General features: G+C 35.0%; 2 protein-coding genes across 8 annotated transcripts in view; one reads left to right on the top strand and one right to left on the bottom strand.

Moving 5' to 3' along the window:
* lactbl1b (lactamase, beta-like 1b) overlaps nt 1-19191 on the bottom strand; it is an 89345-nt gene that overhangs the window by 41375 nt on the left and 28779 nt on the right. The gene's annotated exons all lie outside the window — the stretch shown is intronic.
* Nucleotides 9376-19191, top strand: part of ephb2b (eph receptor B2b) — a 150726-nt gene continuing 140910 nt past the window's right edge. For all 7 annotated transcript variants that reach the window (XR_009273378.1, XR_009273376.1, XR_009273381.1 and 4 more), the window contains exon 1: nt 9376-9531. Coding sequence is in view for 1 of the 7 variants with exons in the window: in XM_058791336.1 (XP_058647319.1) it covers nt 9477-9531 (55 nt within the window). In the remaining 6 variants the exon portion in view is untranslated. The remainder of the gene's footprint in view (nt 9532-19191) is intronic.

The following is a 19191-nucleotide window of genomic DNA, read 5'->3' as shown; positions in this document are numbered from 1 at the left end:
GCTCACTTCTGTTTGGAATTCGCCCTATCTATCATTGTGTGATGTGGGTACAGCACAGTGTTGCCAGGGTAACGATAGCGGCACAAGTGGGCTATTTTGAAAATACAGTCGCGGGAAAAATTACAGAGCCGTTTTGGGCTACTTTTTTAATGTACCGCGGCCGCCCAAAGTGTATATAGACAAATAAAAATTAAAAAGATCCTTTTACTAATGTGTATTATACTTGGAATGTATCCCTGGCAACTTAAGAGCGGAGAGGCGGTTATAACATCGCAAACAACGTGAGTTTCAGCAGAGCAGCAGAAATAAACATGACAACAGCCACTATAGATTATATAAGATAATAAACACACGATTACGATAGGATATGGTCTGTATGTGATTTTTTTTAGTTTAATGTGCACATCTGAAATGCTAATTTGTGCAGCGATATATGGTGGTGGTTGAGAAGAGACCCCCACATGACTGTAAAGCGCATTGGGTGTATTGCAATACACATTAAAGCGCTATATAAATGCCTCATTCATTCATTCATTCATTCATAAAAGGCTATAAATAGCATATTTTAACAACAGTAAAAGACCAAATTCCACATGTGATCGCAAAAGGAAGTTATTGCAAACACTCGATGGTGGTTTGAAGTGAGTTCTGAGTAAAAGTGTACTATTAATCTCATAAATTGTCTTATGTAGCATGATGCTAATATTAGCTCTAATGCAGCTGCAGAACAGGTCCAATTCTTCTTCATAATGCATTTTGTCATAATACTTCACGTAAGGTCGCAAGAAATGTTTTGTTGTATTTATTTAGAAAGACTTTTGATAATAGTTGGGTAAATGTATACTGGGATTGAAGCGATGTGGCTTGGTAAACGTTTTATTTCCAGTTTAAAGGCTGATAATGGCTGAATAAAAAACGAGAATAATGATAAAAGAATAATAAGGATTATGTCTCATACCTGGCGGATGTGTGAAAGGTTCTGTTTCCTTAAACTAGTTTGTCATGCATTTCTTTATTTCAACACATTTACAGGTAAATCGTAATATTTTAAATTTGCGATTAATCATGATTAATCACAGTCCACGACTGTGATTAACGCGATTCAATTTTTTAATCGATTGACAGCACAATTTTTTTTTGTTTTTGTTTTTACAGAACAAAGAAAAAAACACAGTACAGGCATAATGTTTGTTTTTAATATAATTAAAATTTCAAAGTACTTTATTGGCACATTCACAATACTGGCAAAACATCAGCACATTAAAGGACTGGTAAAAATATGAGAGAGAAAAAAAATCTATGTGTAATTTTATGCATTACAAAAAAAGAAAAAAAAAGGGGTTACACTTTACTTAAAGCCTTTATTTACAATGCATGATAAAGGGTTATAATGCATTATAATTGTTCTTAATGTGCATTGTAATACATTATATCTTGTTATAAATAATTATAACCAAATTTAAAATTCATAGTGTAACAATGAATTAATAAGTGTTATAAGGTATTCACTATGGTTACAATTATTCATGAGATTGTAAGATGCATTATAAGATGCATTAAAAGGCATAATAAATGCATTAAATCAACTTGCATTACACAAGTAAAGTGTTACCTAAAATTGTTGTTATTATTTTAAAACTGTAGTTTTATAGTTCAGTACAGAAAATGAGTAATGCAGTGAGTATTCTTTTTGGAAATGACATGTAATTTTTATTCCTCAAAGTTACTCATTTACACAAATATATTGTAAATTTAAAAAAAAATAATAATCATGTTATCAATTTAAAACAATGATAACATACGGTATAGTAATTTATGTTCATTAGTAATTGCTTCTTTATACAAAAGGATCATTATTATCGATTATTATAAAAACACAAATTAAAGTCACTCATCTACACTCATTTACCCCAAAAATGACTTATTTACAAAATTTTTTATAAATCATGTTATGAATTCAATCTGTGATAATATCAGTTTAGTTAAATTTCTGTTCATTTAAAATTGTTTCTTTACCCAGAAGAATCACGTATGTTTTCCATTATTTAAATACAAATGAAATTAAAAATAAGAACTCAGATGATTTTTTTCTTAAATTAACAATTAATTTTTTTTAAAGTTGTAAAATAAAAAATTAACTATTATAAATAAGCATGCCAGCTGGGGTGAAGGGTGATTTCATCCCGAACAGGAGAAAATCTGGAGAGTAATTCATGTCTCGGCACCATCTAAACACCTTGAAATTATTCTGAAAAAGCAATTGCTGGGGTTTTAAAGGGACAGATCTCTGCCTTGGCCATAACACTGTCATCCCCATCCATTAATAAAACATCCGCTGCGAGCTCCCTAGCACAGCGCTGTATTTCTTTACAGTCAATGTGGTACTGAGGAGCCCAGTAAGAAATGGGTGCTCCCAGCCGCCCTCAGACCACGAAACAGTGATTAAAAATGAGTGTTCCACAGGCCTGGTGGTAAATCGGGAAAATATCTTCCAGATGTAGCACGGTAATAATCTCCTGAAGAAGAACAACACAGAATGAATAGTTACCGACTTTGCAAAAAGTAACTTACAGTAGGAATCTGTTTGAAAGTGGTGAGCTCATTGCATTAGCGAATTATACTAACGAGACTGCCAATCGAGACAGTTACTGATTGGCCAAAATGTGCGTCTTCTAAATGTAATCGTTAAGGATTAAACACATTTTCTTGAAACAATGTCTATAGGCAGATGTTAAGGGTTCCACATCATGGTCCGTTAGTGTCGGTCATGATATGTTTATAGAAATGTACTGGAAGTGAATGGTTTGACTGACACATGGGGAGTTTAATCTTTTAGTTCACTGAGCTGCCGTACTTGCCGTGGACAGAGGATTTGCACTTTGCGGAGTAGACAGAGTCTTGGAGATTATGCCAGGAATGGTAAATGCTGTTGGGTATGGTGGGATACTGCATCCCAATGCACTTAAAACGTCCACCATCACAGTGGCAAATCCTATTAACCCCTGAATCCTGTTTACCAGTTCCATCTGGTGTTTTAGGTGTGTAGACAGGATAATATAGGGGGAAAAATGTAAAAATGTATAGCAGAAATCTCAGCCTTTTAAGTTCAGTGTTGAAAAATTGTATTCACCATATTTGTATGTATTATTTAACTTGATAGAGACCCAAAAGTAAAAACATTGCTGTTGTTTAATAACATTACAATAATAGTAATAATAATCCATCATTTTTTCTTTATCTTGCTTTTATAAAACTTTATTTAGCTATCTAGCTTGATAAAGACCCAGAAGTAAAAACAATGCAGCTGTTTAATAACCATATTAATAATAATAATCCTTTTTTTCTTTCTGGTAATAGTATTAATAATCCATCCTTTATTTATTTATTGCTTTATACTTTTTTCTTTATTTTATTTACCCCACTTTATTTAAAAGAAAATATAAATCTAAATTTTCTGCAATTTGTTCTTCACCGGTATCCAAATTAGATTAGATGTGCCCACTTTTTCCATAACATCTCAGACAGAAAAAACATTCTTGTATTTTCAACAAGGCCACTTAGACTACAATTTAACCTACGATTCTAAATTGTTTAACCTTTTGATGCTTTTAAAGACCAATATTATAACTTGAATCTTTTTATCGGATCGTGAGTGAATGAGGGTTAATGGGAATTATCGATGTAATTTTTCCAATCTTTCTCGGCTTTTAACAAAACAATCTGTTTTGAATGAAAATATAGGGAGCTTGAAGCATCCTCCACAAAATCAACATATGCTTTGGCTTTTCACAGAAACAAACGCACATGTTTTGTCTAGAGTTACATATGGCATTTGACATCCGCACACAGGTGCACGCGAGAAAATCCCCTTCTTGGGATTATATTTTTCAGCTACAAGAAATCTGACAGGACGCACAGGAGCTTTGCGAGGGAATTCTGGCAAATCTGCATTTGGAAAGTGAACAAAGCTGTGGACAGGGAGCTTGTATTTCATGTCGCTAATGAAAGCCACTCTTCTTTACGTCCACCTGAGGAACATTACAGGAGGTCTGGCTCTAAAGTCACCCCAACCACCCCTCCAAAGTACTTCGGCATGGCTGCTGGAGCAATCATCACTTTATATGAAGAGAGTTGTATCAATTAGAATAAGGTCTATGATTGACGACAAACGTTGAAACATGCCTTTTGCCTTTCTGTGACCGTCATTTGAGTCATTTTTGCAGAGGCCATGTTTTTCCGTAACAGACGTGGATTTATTTTGGTGATAAAACCCATGTCCTGAATTGCAGTGGCTGATTTGTGAGGTTTGGGTCTCCGAGACTGTTTAACACAGGCCTTTCTCCCTCATAAACGGATAAAGATGCAATGCTACACAGTGACACACTGACTGAGCGCTTCAACAAAGCATTCTTGCGACAAAACGACCCATAAGTGAGGTAATGCGGTATGAGAAATGGCTAAAACTACTTTATAAGAATGACTCTCCTCCAATTTAGCTCTGATCTCACACAAATAGCTTTACTGCATTTTTTCCTTCGTCTTTTATAGGAACTCCGATCACATAAGTTGCACTTTGCATGGTAATAATCCTCCATAAGTTAATTAAAAAGGGACAGGACTTTTGGCCTCATGATTAAATCTGCACAGCCTAATTGAGGTTAAATTCACATTTTGGCAGCGAGTCACTGAAACACTAATAGGATGACTTAAGTGAATAGGATAAGCAGTAACTAAACCTGACCACAGGGGAAGTACAGAGAGCTGGCATTGTATATCAATGGGTTTGATTATTGCGCTCACTCTAAAGAATAGAATTCATTAACTTTCAAATTCGCACATTATATTCAACCCTTATCGCCGGAAGGCTCATTTATCACCTTAAAATAGGAAAAAAATATGTAACCGCAAAAGAAACCCCAAGTGGAATACGCTTCAAGCCCAAGTTTAATTTTAAACCTTGAATGTGAAGTGCCGGTATAAAAGCCTTATCTTTTCTCTCTGACCTGTGAGGCAGTGTCCCTCGAGGTTTAATCCACATCTGAAGAGTCTTCTCAGATTATAGAGCAGCCAGGATCTGACACAAAGGTCAGAGATCAAGCACACATAATTAACTGATAGCAGAGCACTTTAAAGCCTACCTTCATTAAGTTCTGCAGACAGCCATGCCACTAACTAAATACAGATAAGGTTGGCTTGAACGTAGTCTAAAAGGTTGTTTAATGTCTCTGCTTTTGAATGGATACAAGGAGAACATTGCTTTTCAGCTTAAAATGTGGGATTTTGTGTATGTACTGTATGTCATGGATGAAAATAATTGATTTACAGGTGATTTGTGAGGCATGAGTAAGCCTACTTGAGATAAAATTTCAGCATTATCTTTTCAAATCCAATTTGAATAAGTACTAATGTTATTTATTATTACCAAAAGTTTAATTATTTATTAAAGATATTATTTTAAGAAAACAACTACATCGGATAAAAACTAGAAACTCATGAATGAGAATGAAGACAGAAGTGTATCTCCCTACCCCTAGGTGGCACTGTTGAAGCAATTTGCTACTTTAGTATTTCAGTGGCGTCAGTTACACATATAACATTTTATCAGATACCCTTTATTTGTGTGATGCGTTGAACTTTTGAGCATAACCTTTATTTATTCATTTTTTAAATCTGTATTTAGTCAAAATATACACCAAAATAACGCAAAACTCTGATTTAATTTGGCTTGAAACCCTCAGTAAGCTTTGCATTCATTTTAATTAGACCTATATATTGTTGTTTATATATTATGCTTCTGTATTATGTTTCACAATTTACATTTTTTGACAATGAAATGCACGTGATATACTCATTGATTAAGTTTCTAATTTTGCAAAGCAAAACAAAACTTAAATTTGAACAGTGCTGTCATAATCTATTTTATATATATATATATATATATTTTATTAGGTATTTATTTATAGATTTTTTTTTTTTAATATATGGTTTTGCATAAAAATGTGCAGAGCCCACACAAAAACATGTCTATGCATGAGACGGTCCGAAGCAACTTCAACTATATAAATAAATTAGACCATTTCATTTTTAAAGATAAAATCAATCCATTATTTGGATTTTAATGTTATAATGCGATTTTAACGTTTTAATGTGAAGGTTTGGGTTTAAAAAATGAGCAGGCTAAATGACTCCTCCAGAAACGGTTCACACACACAGTAGTTTTCTCTTTGATGTGCTGTGATATTAGAGAATGGTATCAATTCACAATACACATTCTTTTCCATACGGGAAATGATAAAAATAATTTAAAACATTTCTTACTTGATATTCCAGCAGACATAAGTCAAAGTATTAAAGTCCAGTCTCCCATGGTTAGTCTAGTTTTATATCCTTTGATATTTCTCCTCAGACTGACTGGTATTTTCAAGTAAAATACTGCCAGTTCTTTATATTACAATAACAGCTTTGTTCCATGAGAGCATAGACTAACAAAACGCAGATTCCAAATTCAATAACAGGGAATAGAATAACTTAATCCCGCCATTGCCCGCAAGTCTCAGGTTATTTAGACAGACACCTTATAGGTCTATATCTGCGTTCTGATATATTGTGATCCTCTAAGACGGCCGTGATTTACTTGGTCAAATTCTGTGACTTCGCAGGGAATGGTAAAAGTGGTCTCAGCCGCCATTAATCTGAGGTCCGTGCCCCATACCCTGCTACTGTCGCTTATAACAACTCATTTCATTCCATCTGTGTAGAAAATCAGCTCGTGGGATTCTCCAGAATTTACCTTCTGCCTGTGTTCACCTTCGCCGTGGGCCAGTGCCTCAGTTTTTGGTTATTATGCTTAGCATTATTTGGATTACACTACCAGCTGTTAAGACAGGAAATCAGTTGTACTGTACATTGCTTTAAGGAATATTTCAAAATTTAGTTTGTGGCTTGGCACACAATGGCACATAAATTCAACTGTCGCTTCTTACAAACTACAACTGACAGGTCAAAACCTTATCTATTAATAATCTGTTTCAGGGATTTTTTTCTGTCCTCTTTTTTCCACATTTTTAGCAAGTATCATTTCTTAACGTACTTTGCTTTAAAAGTCAGTGGAGGTGATTTATCAAAGCTTGTTTTCAGGCCACATTCTCACTTTAAGGTAAATCCACTCATGAAATTGATTTAACAGCAAAGCAAAAATACGATTTGTGCGCTTTATTTTTTATTTTTTTGGAAAATATCGATTTACTGAAACACCAGTGAGCAATGGATTTTACTGTTGTCTTCTAACCCACAGAGATACATTATTTAAATTATTCATCTGAAAACTAATATTTGTGGAAAATAGAACATATAAATTAAAGAAATTCATTAAAGAAAATGAAAATAGTAATAATGTAATGCAATTCTAGTGCAGTTCTAGTACAGTTCATAAATTAATCACTTTTTTTCATCATTTTTTTCATTTAACCAAAATCACCAGTGCTTGCCAATAGTATAATCAATACAACCTGCATTGTATAGTGACCACCCTTTTTAAATGTTCTTTCTTTCTTTCTTTTTAAAATTTTTCTTACATATATATGTATATATATATATATATATATATATATATATATATATATATATATATATATATATATATATATATATATATGCACACACACACACATGAACACACACACACACACACACACACACACACACACACAAATTACTTGGTAAAGCCGGGATTCTGTATAGTAATTTGAAGATGTGTAACAACACACAGCTATGTGTAGTACAACCAGCTGGGATCAGGTAACTCTATGTCCAGACTTTTGAGAGATTTTCAAGAGTCAACTGAGCTGTAGGGAAGAATAAAAAAAGCCCTACATACCAGAGAGCACAGGTCTTTCTTTCTTTCTTTCTTTCTTTCTTTCTTTCTATACAAAGTCTGCTACTTAATTTTATATTATTAAATTGCAAATGAGTTTATTTTATAAGTGAGGTAGTGAGTAGAAAAGTACGAACAGGTGTCTAACTTATACACCATTATTATTCACATAACATGCAATCGCTTATTCCAGTGAAAACAGTGTTCACTGGAATAAGTGATTGGATAAAAACATGATTCATCCATTACAAGGTTTCAAGGTTCATGATCTATTTATTTTTTTTATCACCCGGTTGCTGAAAGGAAACCGAGTGTGGTGACAATTTAAATTCATGCTCAAGATGTCTTGTTTGAACAAAGACACAAAGCCGCTACAATGTCTGAAAATCGGTTTGTTTTTATTTTCATCTAAGGGACAAATTAGTTTGCTTTATTATATTGTACTTCCATAAACTAACTTACAAAACATTATAAACAAAAAATATAGGCTATTTGAATAAAAAAAGAGACATTTTGCTTTCCTGTTGTACTTTTATCAGCTTATTCTGACTGACCTTTTTACACTGCACTTTAGTTGTTCTAGGCACTTACACAAACGCATTTAAATATTGTTGGACACACACATTGTTAAAATTGCAAATGAGGCCTAGTGAGTTGGTCACAGCTGCCAGACACATTGTATCTCATTCTGCTCTCATTGATTTAGCTTCAGTGTGTACATATAACACATCTGTGTCTCTTTAAAACTACGTTTCAAAAGCCCATAATGCCAGGCAATTTTGTTTGTACATTGAAAGATGCTTATATATATATATATATATTTTTTTTTTTTTTTTACTAATTTGTATTTTTTTTAATTTATTTTTTTACATATATTATTAAGCACCATAATAACGTAAATACTTTAGAAATAATTATACAATACGCATATGTTTACTTATACGCGTTCTGGTATTTAATTATTCCCATCGTTTCACAGTAATTTTAAAAGCCATCTTACCTTTTACTTTTTTATGAAGAATGTGGTGAAAAGAAAAAACGAAGGCGACAGACTACTCCGTTATCATTACAACAATTACAACAAATATAATTTTCGATTAATCTTTATAAATCATCTAAGAGTCTGTTTAAATTCATACCTCCCTGTATTCCCAATTGTCACAATTTTTCTACCGAGCATCCGCTGATAAGGCTGAATAGTTACGCTCTGCATTGATTGACAGGTGGGACCGAATAAAATTGCGCTTTCGGGTTGGCTGGCGTGACGCTTTTATAGTCTATCCGACGGGAATCGATTCGGGTCGATTTTTATCATTGAAATAATATTTAAAACAGCATTTTCTTATTTGTAAAGCGACGTTTCTTATGCACATTCATCCTCCAGCCGATCTCACGCGGAGCTCCTAACCACCGTCCCCCCTCGTCTGACTCATTTGGTCTCGTCCATACTCGCTTAGGATTTTAGTTGTGTGTTTATGGCATCGTATTCATTCAACGGAAGGTGAAAGTCCGCCGGTCTGCGCCAGCGTCTGATATCAATGGCTTTCAGGGCTCATTTTATTTGAATGTCTGGACTTTATATAATTTCTCCCCTAAGAAACCAATGATGGATATCCTATGGATTTTATGGACACTACCCTCGGTCCTGGCTATTGAAGGTAAGACGTTTCTACCCGTGTTTTGCGAGTCCAGCATCTTGCCGACAAACTGAGAGTTTACGGTTACGGCACGTTAGTTTTGAATGCCATCCAAGAAATAAGATACGAAACCGTTTTTCGCTAATTAACGAATGTGGAATAAGACTCGGAAAAATGTGACATTTTTTAAGGGTTACATTTTCCCTGACAGGAATGTATTCCTTTGATAGGGCTTGTTCTGTCAGGCAAACTATATCCTAGTAAAATCATCACAGGTGGTTCATAAACGCATTTATTTGGCGAGCATCAGATAAATGACTCTATGAGTTGGAGAAATAATATATTTATCATATTTTAGTATGCAGTAGGAGCATTAAAACGGTTATTTTTTATCCCACGCGCGGATACGAGTGTGTGCGCGAGCCATGCACGAGATTCGCGCCCCTTATTTGTACAGTCATTTCTGAGGTGAAATATTAATCCCAAACCCCTTCTATAGGTATGCTAATCTTATTTTTCTCTATTAATATTTCTTTAACACATTCACATGTTGTTTTAAGCTTCTGTGCAGCGGGTATTCAGAGCTGAAATGGTGATGCTGGACTCAGCATGTTGGACAATGAAACAGGTTTCAGTGAGCATACAATTACAAAACAACCAAATACAGTCCTTTATTCTCACTTACTGACCACACTTCCAGTCCACTGCAGTTTGAAGTGTCTGTGTCCAGTGAATTATGCTCAATGAATTTTAAGTAGGCATTGCTGGTTTTACTGGAACCTCTTGTGGCTGTAGTTCTCAAGTTTAATGATACTTGAGTTTATTGTCATGTAATGGATGAGTATAGGCATACACAAATCTGTACATTTAGGCTGGAGATTTTAAAACGAGGTCATTTTATTTATGTTTTTGGATTAAATATTGTATCAGATATTTAGCATGCTCAACACACAGTAAGGCTAACAACAGTGTAGATAAATAATAATAATAATAATAAATCATAATATAATTAATTCATTTGCATCTGTATTTTAATTAAATAAGTGCTCATTCAACAGCACTGCAGGACTTTTTTTTCTGTTGCTAATACATTTTTCTTTAAAAATAAATCATGGAGTAGTATAAACCATAACTACTTAAACATGATTAAACATTAACGTTTTTACATTTATGTTGTACTGACTTTTCAATTTCAGATAGTTTTGAATATTAATTTTACTAATCATGTCACTTGAATAAAGAAGTTAATAATTTTTTTCATGGACTTGCTTAAAATGTTGAAATATTTTCACTGCCAAATATAATTTGAATTGAAATGTGGCAGGCTTTTAATAATGAGTAATATGCATAGTAATTCTAATTAAAAAAAAAAATAATAGAAGAAGCCAATGAAGGAATTAAAAGAATTAAAATTATTTTTTTCTGACTGAGCACTTATGGTCCTAAAAGGTTGTTTGACCTTTTTCTTTTTTTGTAATGTAAATGTTGCTTTTATCACTTCATTCTATATGACATTCTAAATAATGTCATATGAATATGACCTTATTTTTCTATTCATTCTTCATTCATTCTTCATTCTACATAAAACTATAAATGATGATTTTCTACATTGTTTTCTACTGGAAAAGAGGTTCCATATTTTGTATTGAGTGGATTTTGGCAACTATATATATTTCACACTCACCAGAATTAACGATGATGTGTGTATGTATACAGTATGTGTGTGTGTGTGTGTGTGTGTGTAAATTTATTTAATATTAGTCATAATACTATGTCTTAATGCTTTTTCCCCCCCTCTAATCAAGATTTTTTAATTTTTGCTTATGGGTCGCTTAATCGCAAACTCAGGAGTGATTGGTCGATACACATTCTTCCTCTGACTGTCACCCTAGATTTTCAGCCAATGGTGTTAAAGCGTTGCACTTACACATGAAAAATTAGAGAGTTGAAAAAGAGGTCAACGTTGCCTCGACCTTAAAAACAAAGTGATGGCAGGCAGTAGTGGAGATGGGTCGGTGAGATTTGACGTCATCTTAAAGTCTTATACAACAGTATTTATTCTCCTCGCTAAGTGTGTATTCTCATGTAATTTTAGATGTTTTATTTCAGTTGTGATGTGGTTACTCAAACACGTTTTTCTGCAAGTTCTCTTGTGTTTAATTTATGCGTACTTGTCTGTGTGAAATATCATAATTAAAACAGGTTGCATGGCCATCGTAGTGACACTCAAGATATAAGATTCTGTTTCTCTTGAGTCTGAGACTCCTTTAGTATTATAATAAAGTGCTTTTTTTCAAGCATTATTGGGATTTGCACTTGTGAATTTAGACAGATTTTTCACAATAGGTGACCATAAAATATGGATCAGCTCTTCAATGTGTTTTTACATCAAATGATGCTGCCAGTCTAAGGGATGTTGAAGTTTTCCTCAGTGGCTATTTTTTTTTTATTTTAATTTTTTTTTTTCCCGCTTGCATTATGTAGAGCTTTGAAGTTACAGTGTAATTTAGTATTAGTTCTTGTGCCTGTGGCTCTTCAGTGATTAGTAAAAAATGTATTTTGTGTCATTTCTCTATTTCAAAGTTGTCTGATTTTGCTTTTTTTCCTTTTTTTCTGTTCTGCTTTGCGTCTCGGTCGGTTCAGTGTAATGACACAATGTTATGAGTAGGATTTTAAACTAATACATTTAGAAAATGAATTCTTATTATATCCGCTGGATTTGCATTATGTGATTTACGTATCACAATTAAATGCTTGACGGTTTTAAAATGTTATTAAGCAGGTTATCTATAGGGCCGCGGTCGAGCTGCATTTTGTTTGCGACGTCACAGTTGGCATCTATTGTAAGTAGGACACCAGTCGTACAAAAGATTCCTCGCTATTTCAATATTCCCAGCATGCATTCCATTTTGCTGTCATAATGTCATGATACAATGTGACTTCTCTCTCATCTTGAGACGTCCCATATGCAGCTGCGTCTGTTCCCATACTGTATACAAATATCTGAATGCTGATTATATATTAACATGCTCTCCAACATAATGAAAATGTTTAGACATTTGTCTTTAGTAAGTTTGCGCATAATATCTACAACCTTGTTTTGTTCAAGAGTAAAAATAGCTTGTACAGCTGGTTTTAATAAGGGCCTTGGTGATAACAATACTATTTTCATGACTTGTGTATATGAATATTTTCAGTTTCTTTTAATTTCTGCTTTTTGTAATTTATTGGTCAGTTTATCATTGTAAAGCTATCAAAATATTTCATTTGATCATACAGAATTTCTGAAGTTATACAAATACTGCTGTTTCTCCGATATTTTTTCTTGCTCAGCATTTTGTGCTAGTGCAAAGTTTGTTTCAGCTAAGCTGTTCACAATCTATTTCCATAACACTCTAAACAACAGAGAGAGGGATAATTAAAGCTATTGTTTGTTAACATAGCCATTTTAGCCCTCATATCAACACTTCCACTTTGAAATGCCTGCCAAGTTTGAATAATCTGCTTTCAAATGTAAATGTGTCCCGTCCGTTTCTAGCTGTACGCCGAGTGTGGGCCACTGCAGTGTAAGCCGACACATAGCATTACAGTTTTTCGGGCAAGTAACAAAAGGCAGAGCGTGGGGTGGAGAGGTGGTGATAGAGGTTCAGAAACAGGATTAGATAGAAGGTAAAGTGAGCGGCTGCTCCCAATCCTGTGTTTTCTCAGTCCGCTGAATGAGCAGATGCAGGGAGCTCGTCTGCACACCAGCCTCCACAGTGGCGTTCACAAAGAATCCGCCTCCATTCAGGGTCTAATCCATGCTGCCCAGGGCCCGGCTATTGTCACTTTGCATGCAAAATTTCAATTAGTGCTGGTACCAGTTGTTTCTCAAGTGAGACGGGTGTCACGTTTCGAGGGAACGGCCGAGGGCTACCTTGACCATGCAGAAAGTCTGGAATAGCTGAGAGACTCATGGGAAATGGGCTTTTTTTTTTTTTAAATCCAGCAGCTTTCGACACAGCATGCTATCTTTGACAGTGTTGGACTTGGAGGTATTTGTTTCATGAGTGTGTCAGTTCTGCACTTGCTGTGTATTTTAAGTTCTTGTGTTTGGCAACAGCCTATGCACTCAGTAATTTAAGGAATTCACAATCTGTTGACAGTCACCCTATCAAAGAAGTTCACTTTTGTTTAAGTCGAGTCAGTCTATTTAATAAAACATGTCGGTTAGAATTAAACTTGTCTTGCTATGTAATTATGGCTGGCAATTTAGCAGAAATTGAAAAATCATTTTAGTAATGACTGCTGAACTTATTATGCTCATTACTCTCCTCTTAAAAATTTGACCATATCGGTGTGATCCACATGTGCTGAATCTCACACGATCTACTTATTTGCCTGTAATATAGGGTTACTTTGGTCAGGTCCAGGTAGTTTTCTGCAAGTGTGTTGAAAGTGACTCTGATGCTCACTGGAAACTCCCTTTATACTCCCTATAGAGGCGGATCAGAGGGGCTCTCTACCACATTCCTCCCTTCTGGATCAGTCCGAAAAGTGATGTCACTCCATCCAAAGAAAGACTCACACACTCCCAGTGGAGTAGAAATCTATATCCCTTCAAAGCTCAGACTGGGCCTTGCATCATATATTCTGCATTTAAAATGAAATGTTAATTATCCCAAATTTTGATATATAACCAATTTTTCCCCCCATCCATTTTAATACTCCACCAATTATACACTAGGCTGATTCGTAGTTGTTGAATATTGCTAAAGATCTTTTTGGTAACACTTTACAATAAGGTTCCATTTGTTAATTATATTTAATGAATTAACTAACTTTAACTAACAATGAGCAATACTTTTGTTACAGTATTTATTAATCTTTGTGAAAGTTACAGCTGTTCAGTGTTAGTCTATGTTACCTCTATAATGTTAGGTCCATTAACTAACATTAATGGATACAACTTTTCATATTAAATGTTGGAATGAATGCTTTATAAGCATTTTTTTGTTGTTGTCAGCCCTACTGACTACCCACCCTAATTGACAAATAGAAATTAAAATGTATTCTCTAACCTTATTTTCTATTTATTTATTTGTACTTTTCTTTAACCTTATTATTTTACACTAAATCTGACTTGTCATATTACAATTGCAAAATATGATGACAATCATATATGAGTATTGAAATGTAAGATAATGGCCAGGTATCAGTATTTTGCATTTAAATTCACATTTGAAAGTGGCCCAAATTTGTTTTTTGTTTTTTCCCCCACATATGTACAATGACCAATTGGTGCCAGATATCAAAGTGGAAAAATGAATTGATTGATATTGTGTTTTTTCTTTTAATGCTAATTTAAAAATGTCTAGCTTGTACTAATCTGAACAATGTCTGAAACTTTGTATTACAAACACTTCCTGTGTTTATTTGTCTCTTTATGATGAATTGCTTGTTGTCTCAAAGTCACTTTGGATAAAAGCATCTGCTAAATGAGTAAATGTAAATGCTCAAATGTTGAAGGGTTTAGGCTTCTGTAAAGTATTGCAGAATGACTTAAGATTTGTTTTAAAACCATAAGAGTTGATTATGCTTAATGACTTTCAATTTGACTTTAAGCGCCCTGTGCTCATTGGTTTTTATATTGTATCTGGCTACTGCTTTTGTTGTGATTAAAAAAAAAAAATTCTCCTCCTTGGTACTGTACTTGGTATTTTACTGTTTTTCAAATTGCAGTTAACATATTTGCTTTAAACAAACTTTAATTACAGTTGTAATGTGTGTGGAAAAACATGAATTTTTCTTTTATGCCAAAAATCATTAGGATGTTAAGTAAAGATCATGTTCCATGAAGATATTTAGTAAATTTCTTACCATAAATATATCAAAACTTAATTTTTGACTAGTAATATGCATTACTAAGAACTTCATTTGGACAGCTTTAAAGGCAATTTTCTCAATATTTAGATTTTTTTGCACCCTCAGATTCCAGATATTCAAATAGTTGCATCTCGGCCAAATATTGTCCGATCCTAACAAACCATTCATCAATGGAAAGCTTATTTATTCGAAAAATTGACACTTAAAGGCACAATATGTAAGATTTTTTTATTAAAATATCCAAAAACCACTAGAACAGTGTTATATATTTTGCTGACTTGTGCATTTACATTATTCCAAATGTTTCGAAGAATCTTTAAATCCAGAGAAATAAGCAACTTTAACTAGTGAAACGGACCATGTCCTTGCGTCCCCTGCCAATGATGTCATACAACCTCAATTTCCAGTTTTATATTGTAGAAAACATGGAAACCCCAAAGACACTTTAGTATGTTATGCATTTTATTAGACAGGTGACGAACGCACAGAGTAGCATTATAACAACACTTCAACACACTCAAATGTATCTAGTATGATAAAACAGCGCTGTTTTACCCCACATACGCACGACCGGAAGAAGCGGAAGCGGTCGACTGTGGCATAGTAAAAGCCCCGCTGCTTTCGAGCCGTGTATCGCGCTCGTCCTTCATTAGCAATCGCTCCAGCGTCCTCGTTTCGCTTCCACGACTTTCAGCCCCACCCTGCATCATACTACAATGACCTTAATAAGTCTTTAATACATTAGCTCATCACTGAACATGATTGCATCGGCTGTGGCGATGAAGACAACAACTCCCATAATTCCACACTCAATCACAGCGTCATCAATCCACGCCTTCGTTTCTCTGTTTGTTTTGAATATGTGCCCTCTAGCGGGAAAAACTTACATATTGTGCCTTTAAGACTGGTTTTGTGGTCCAGGGTCACATTTCTGTGCTTATTTACACATTATCTCAAAGCTGGAGAACCATATCCTTTACTCATAACAATAACATGGCAGTTTGACCATTACCTGAGCTTGGCTGACTCTAATGTTAGTGTAGATAGAGGACAAATGAGGGTCTGTATGCTGCAAAATAAAAAAGGTCATGTGGGATTTTCTAAAACAGCTAAATGATAGCTGTGTTTTTCTACCTTGAGGTGATAATTGTTTCAATCTGCAGTACAAGATGAGGCTCAGGCCGTGGTTCAGGACAGAGCTAGAGAGACTTTAGATAGAACATATTTAAATCACGGCATACTTAGATAATTTAATCTATGTTCGTGCATAGATTAATGCATCCTAATCAATCTATTTAATCACGTCTAAGTGCTTACTGGTGGATCAGAATGGCTCTTTCTCATTCCCTTTGGCCTAGTTTGCGAGAACGTTTGTCTTTACTGTAACCAGATGCAGAGCAAACTGTCTCCTGCAATTTACTTAGCATTCTGCAAAACACATTCAAAATGAAATATGCAGGCAGTCCTTTACTCCTAAGAGCTGTGAGCAGTGTGATTACTCATGCATATGTGAGCTTCCATTGTTCATTCTATGTTTGTGTAGCCATAATAATACGCCCAGTTAAAAGGTGGTCTTTGGGGATGAACATCCGTCATACACGTCATCCTTCAAGTGATCCTAGACCTCAAGCATGTTGTAACACCACCAGGAGTGTGTTGGATGTCACATTTATGATGTTGGAGTATTGATTTTTGTTCAGTTCATATAGACCGCTGAATGTGATTTTTACTGTACATTAGGCTTGTGGCACTGGGAGCAGTTTAGCTAATTAAGTTTCAGTTGGCTGGTTGTCTTAAGGGTCTAATTAAAGGAGCATAATTGCATAAAACCAGACCTCGTCTTGTGCAAGCAAGGCCTCTTTAACCACTGTTACAGGACCAGTGGTATTTTTGGGAATCACAAAACTTTTTGACGAATTTAGTATCCACATCAACCACTTTTTAATAACCTTTGTGATAGCTGCAATCATATGCATTTGATGCTGGAATATTGGATCAATGTCACATTCATGCAAGTAGCCAATTATAAAATTAGGGCCAGAGAACAAACAAACAAACAAATGAATCATCCTGCCTGTACCCGTGACAGGGCTCCAGACAAAAAAATCGAATAAGGAGCCATTGGCTCCTATAAGAAAATAACCTAGGCACCAAATTATTTTTTTAGGTGCCACAGAATAAAAGTGTTTTATTTTTTTCCCTACATTTGAACATTTCAATCATACTGTCATGTGTTTGTCTCATCTTTTCTTGACTTTATCAGCATTTTAATCTTGTAGATGCTCAGGTCGACCTGGGAACTAAGGTTCACTTAAAGTGGGAACTAAATGTCTTTTCCAACTTGAAATAGTCACAAAGAATTGTTTATTACACAGAATCTGTACCAATATCATGGACCATAAGCATCACTTTGCCACTGAGTGTAGTTTGGGCTCCTCCTCAATGCATCCTATAAATATTGTTATGTCTTTCACACATTCAGTCTGTTTTTCTTCGTTAGTAAAATACAATTTTATAGGAGGAGTTGAATCATGTAGATAACAGATTAATATGCAATAGCGCATAAATATAGCAAAATGCTCCTCTTTACAGTTATTTTTCTAGCTGACCGATGAGCTTATGGACACTGAGTCGTTATTGTGAGGTAAATGTATTAGTCAGTGCAATGTTTACAAGCTTTACACGTTTTCCGCAGTTTGAAACACTGAATGAGCTTTTACATTAAACATTTCAGTAAGTTGAACTGTAGGCTCTCTTATAAAATAGCCTACCATTTGATGCTAAATCATGTTCATTTCGTATTATAGTAGTAAATAGAAAGATATAATGGGTATTAGGGCTGTCGCGGTTAAGGAATTTCCCTTGCGGTAATTTTGAGTGGCTCAATAGCGCGGTATGCGGTATTACCACATAGATATGCCGCATATATATGTTTAAATCATATATATATATATATATATATGAAACCGAAACTAAATCGCGTTGAAACAGGAAGTGAAGTAAACAGAAGAGAATGACAAAATAACGGTCCACATAACAAAACATAAACCTGACAATAAGATCATTATTGTTAGCCTATATATATAACAGTTAGTTCTGATCCTCGAATCTGACTGACAAGATACGTTTTCTGTTGATATTTCACCTGCGTGTTCTAGACGGGCTGTCAGTCAGTGCAGCTTCATTGTTACGCCACAAGGTAGCGTCAAGGAACTGTCTTTGAGTGAGTCTTCATTCAACTACACCTTCAAAAGCGCTGATTCATTCAGAGATTTGTAATGAAACACGCTGTTTAAATCATTTTTACTTTGAGCTCCACTTTTAAAGGCTCAGCTGACCAGCAGAGCGTCGATGCTAAGACAGATTTGCTTTCCTTGGACATGACAACCTGTTTTCACAGATATACATGACTCGGCCTGAAGGACAGACGCAGGTAATCGCACGCGATCAGCCGATCTCTCTCTCATTTGCTGTCTGTTTAGGCTTGTTAAGTGCAAATTTACTGAGCCTCTGTGCAAATCAGCATGGAACACATTGTTATCATTGCTAATATTCAGTACACATGCACGAAGTGTAAAACAAGAAGGGCGTAACCTTACGAAAAAGAAAACACTGAAATATCGCGGTTGCTGCGGTTGTTGCATTCCTCTGCGGTTATGCTCGTCAATAGCGCGGTATTGCGATATTGCGGTTATCGCGACAGCCCTAATGGGTATAACTTGCTGCTTGAACTGAGGCGCTAAAGCGATCGCACCTGCCGCATTAAGCCACTACTTTCCACGTGCGCAATCCGGATGCGTACACGGACAGCACGGA

The sequence above is a fragment of the Onychostoma macrolepis genome, chromosome 11 (assembly GCF_012432095.1).
Source record: "Onychostoma macrolepis isolate SWU-2019 chromosome 11, ASM1243209v1, whole genome shotgun sequence".
NCBI classification, from domain to species: Eukaryota; Metazoa; Chordata; class Actinopteri; order Cypriniformes; family Cyprinidae; genus Onychostoma; species Onychostoma macrolepis.
The sequence above is the reverse complement of the archived record's forward strand: the minus strand, read 5'-3'. Positions and strand labels throughout refer to the sequence as shown.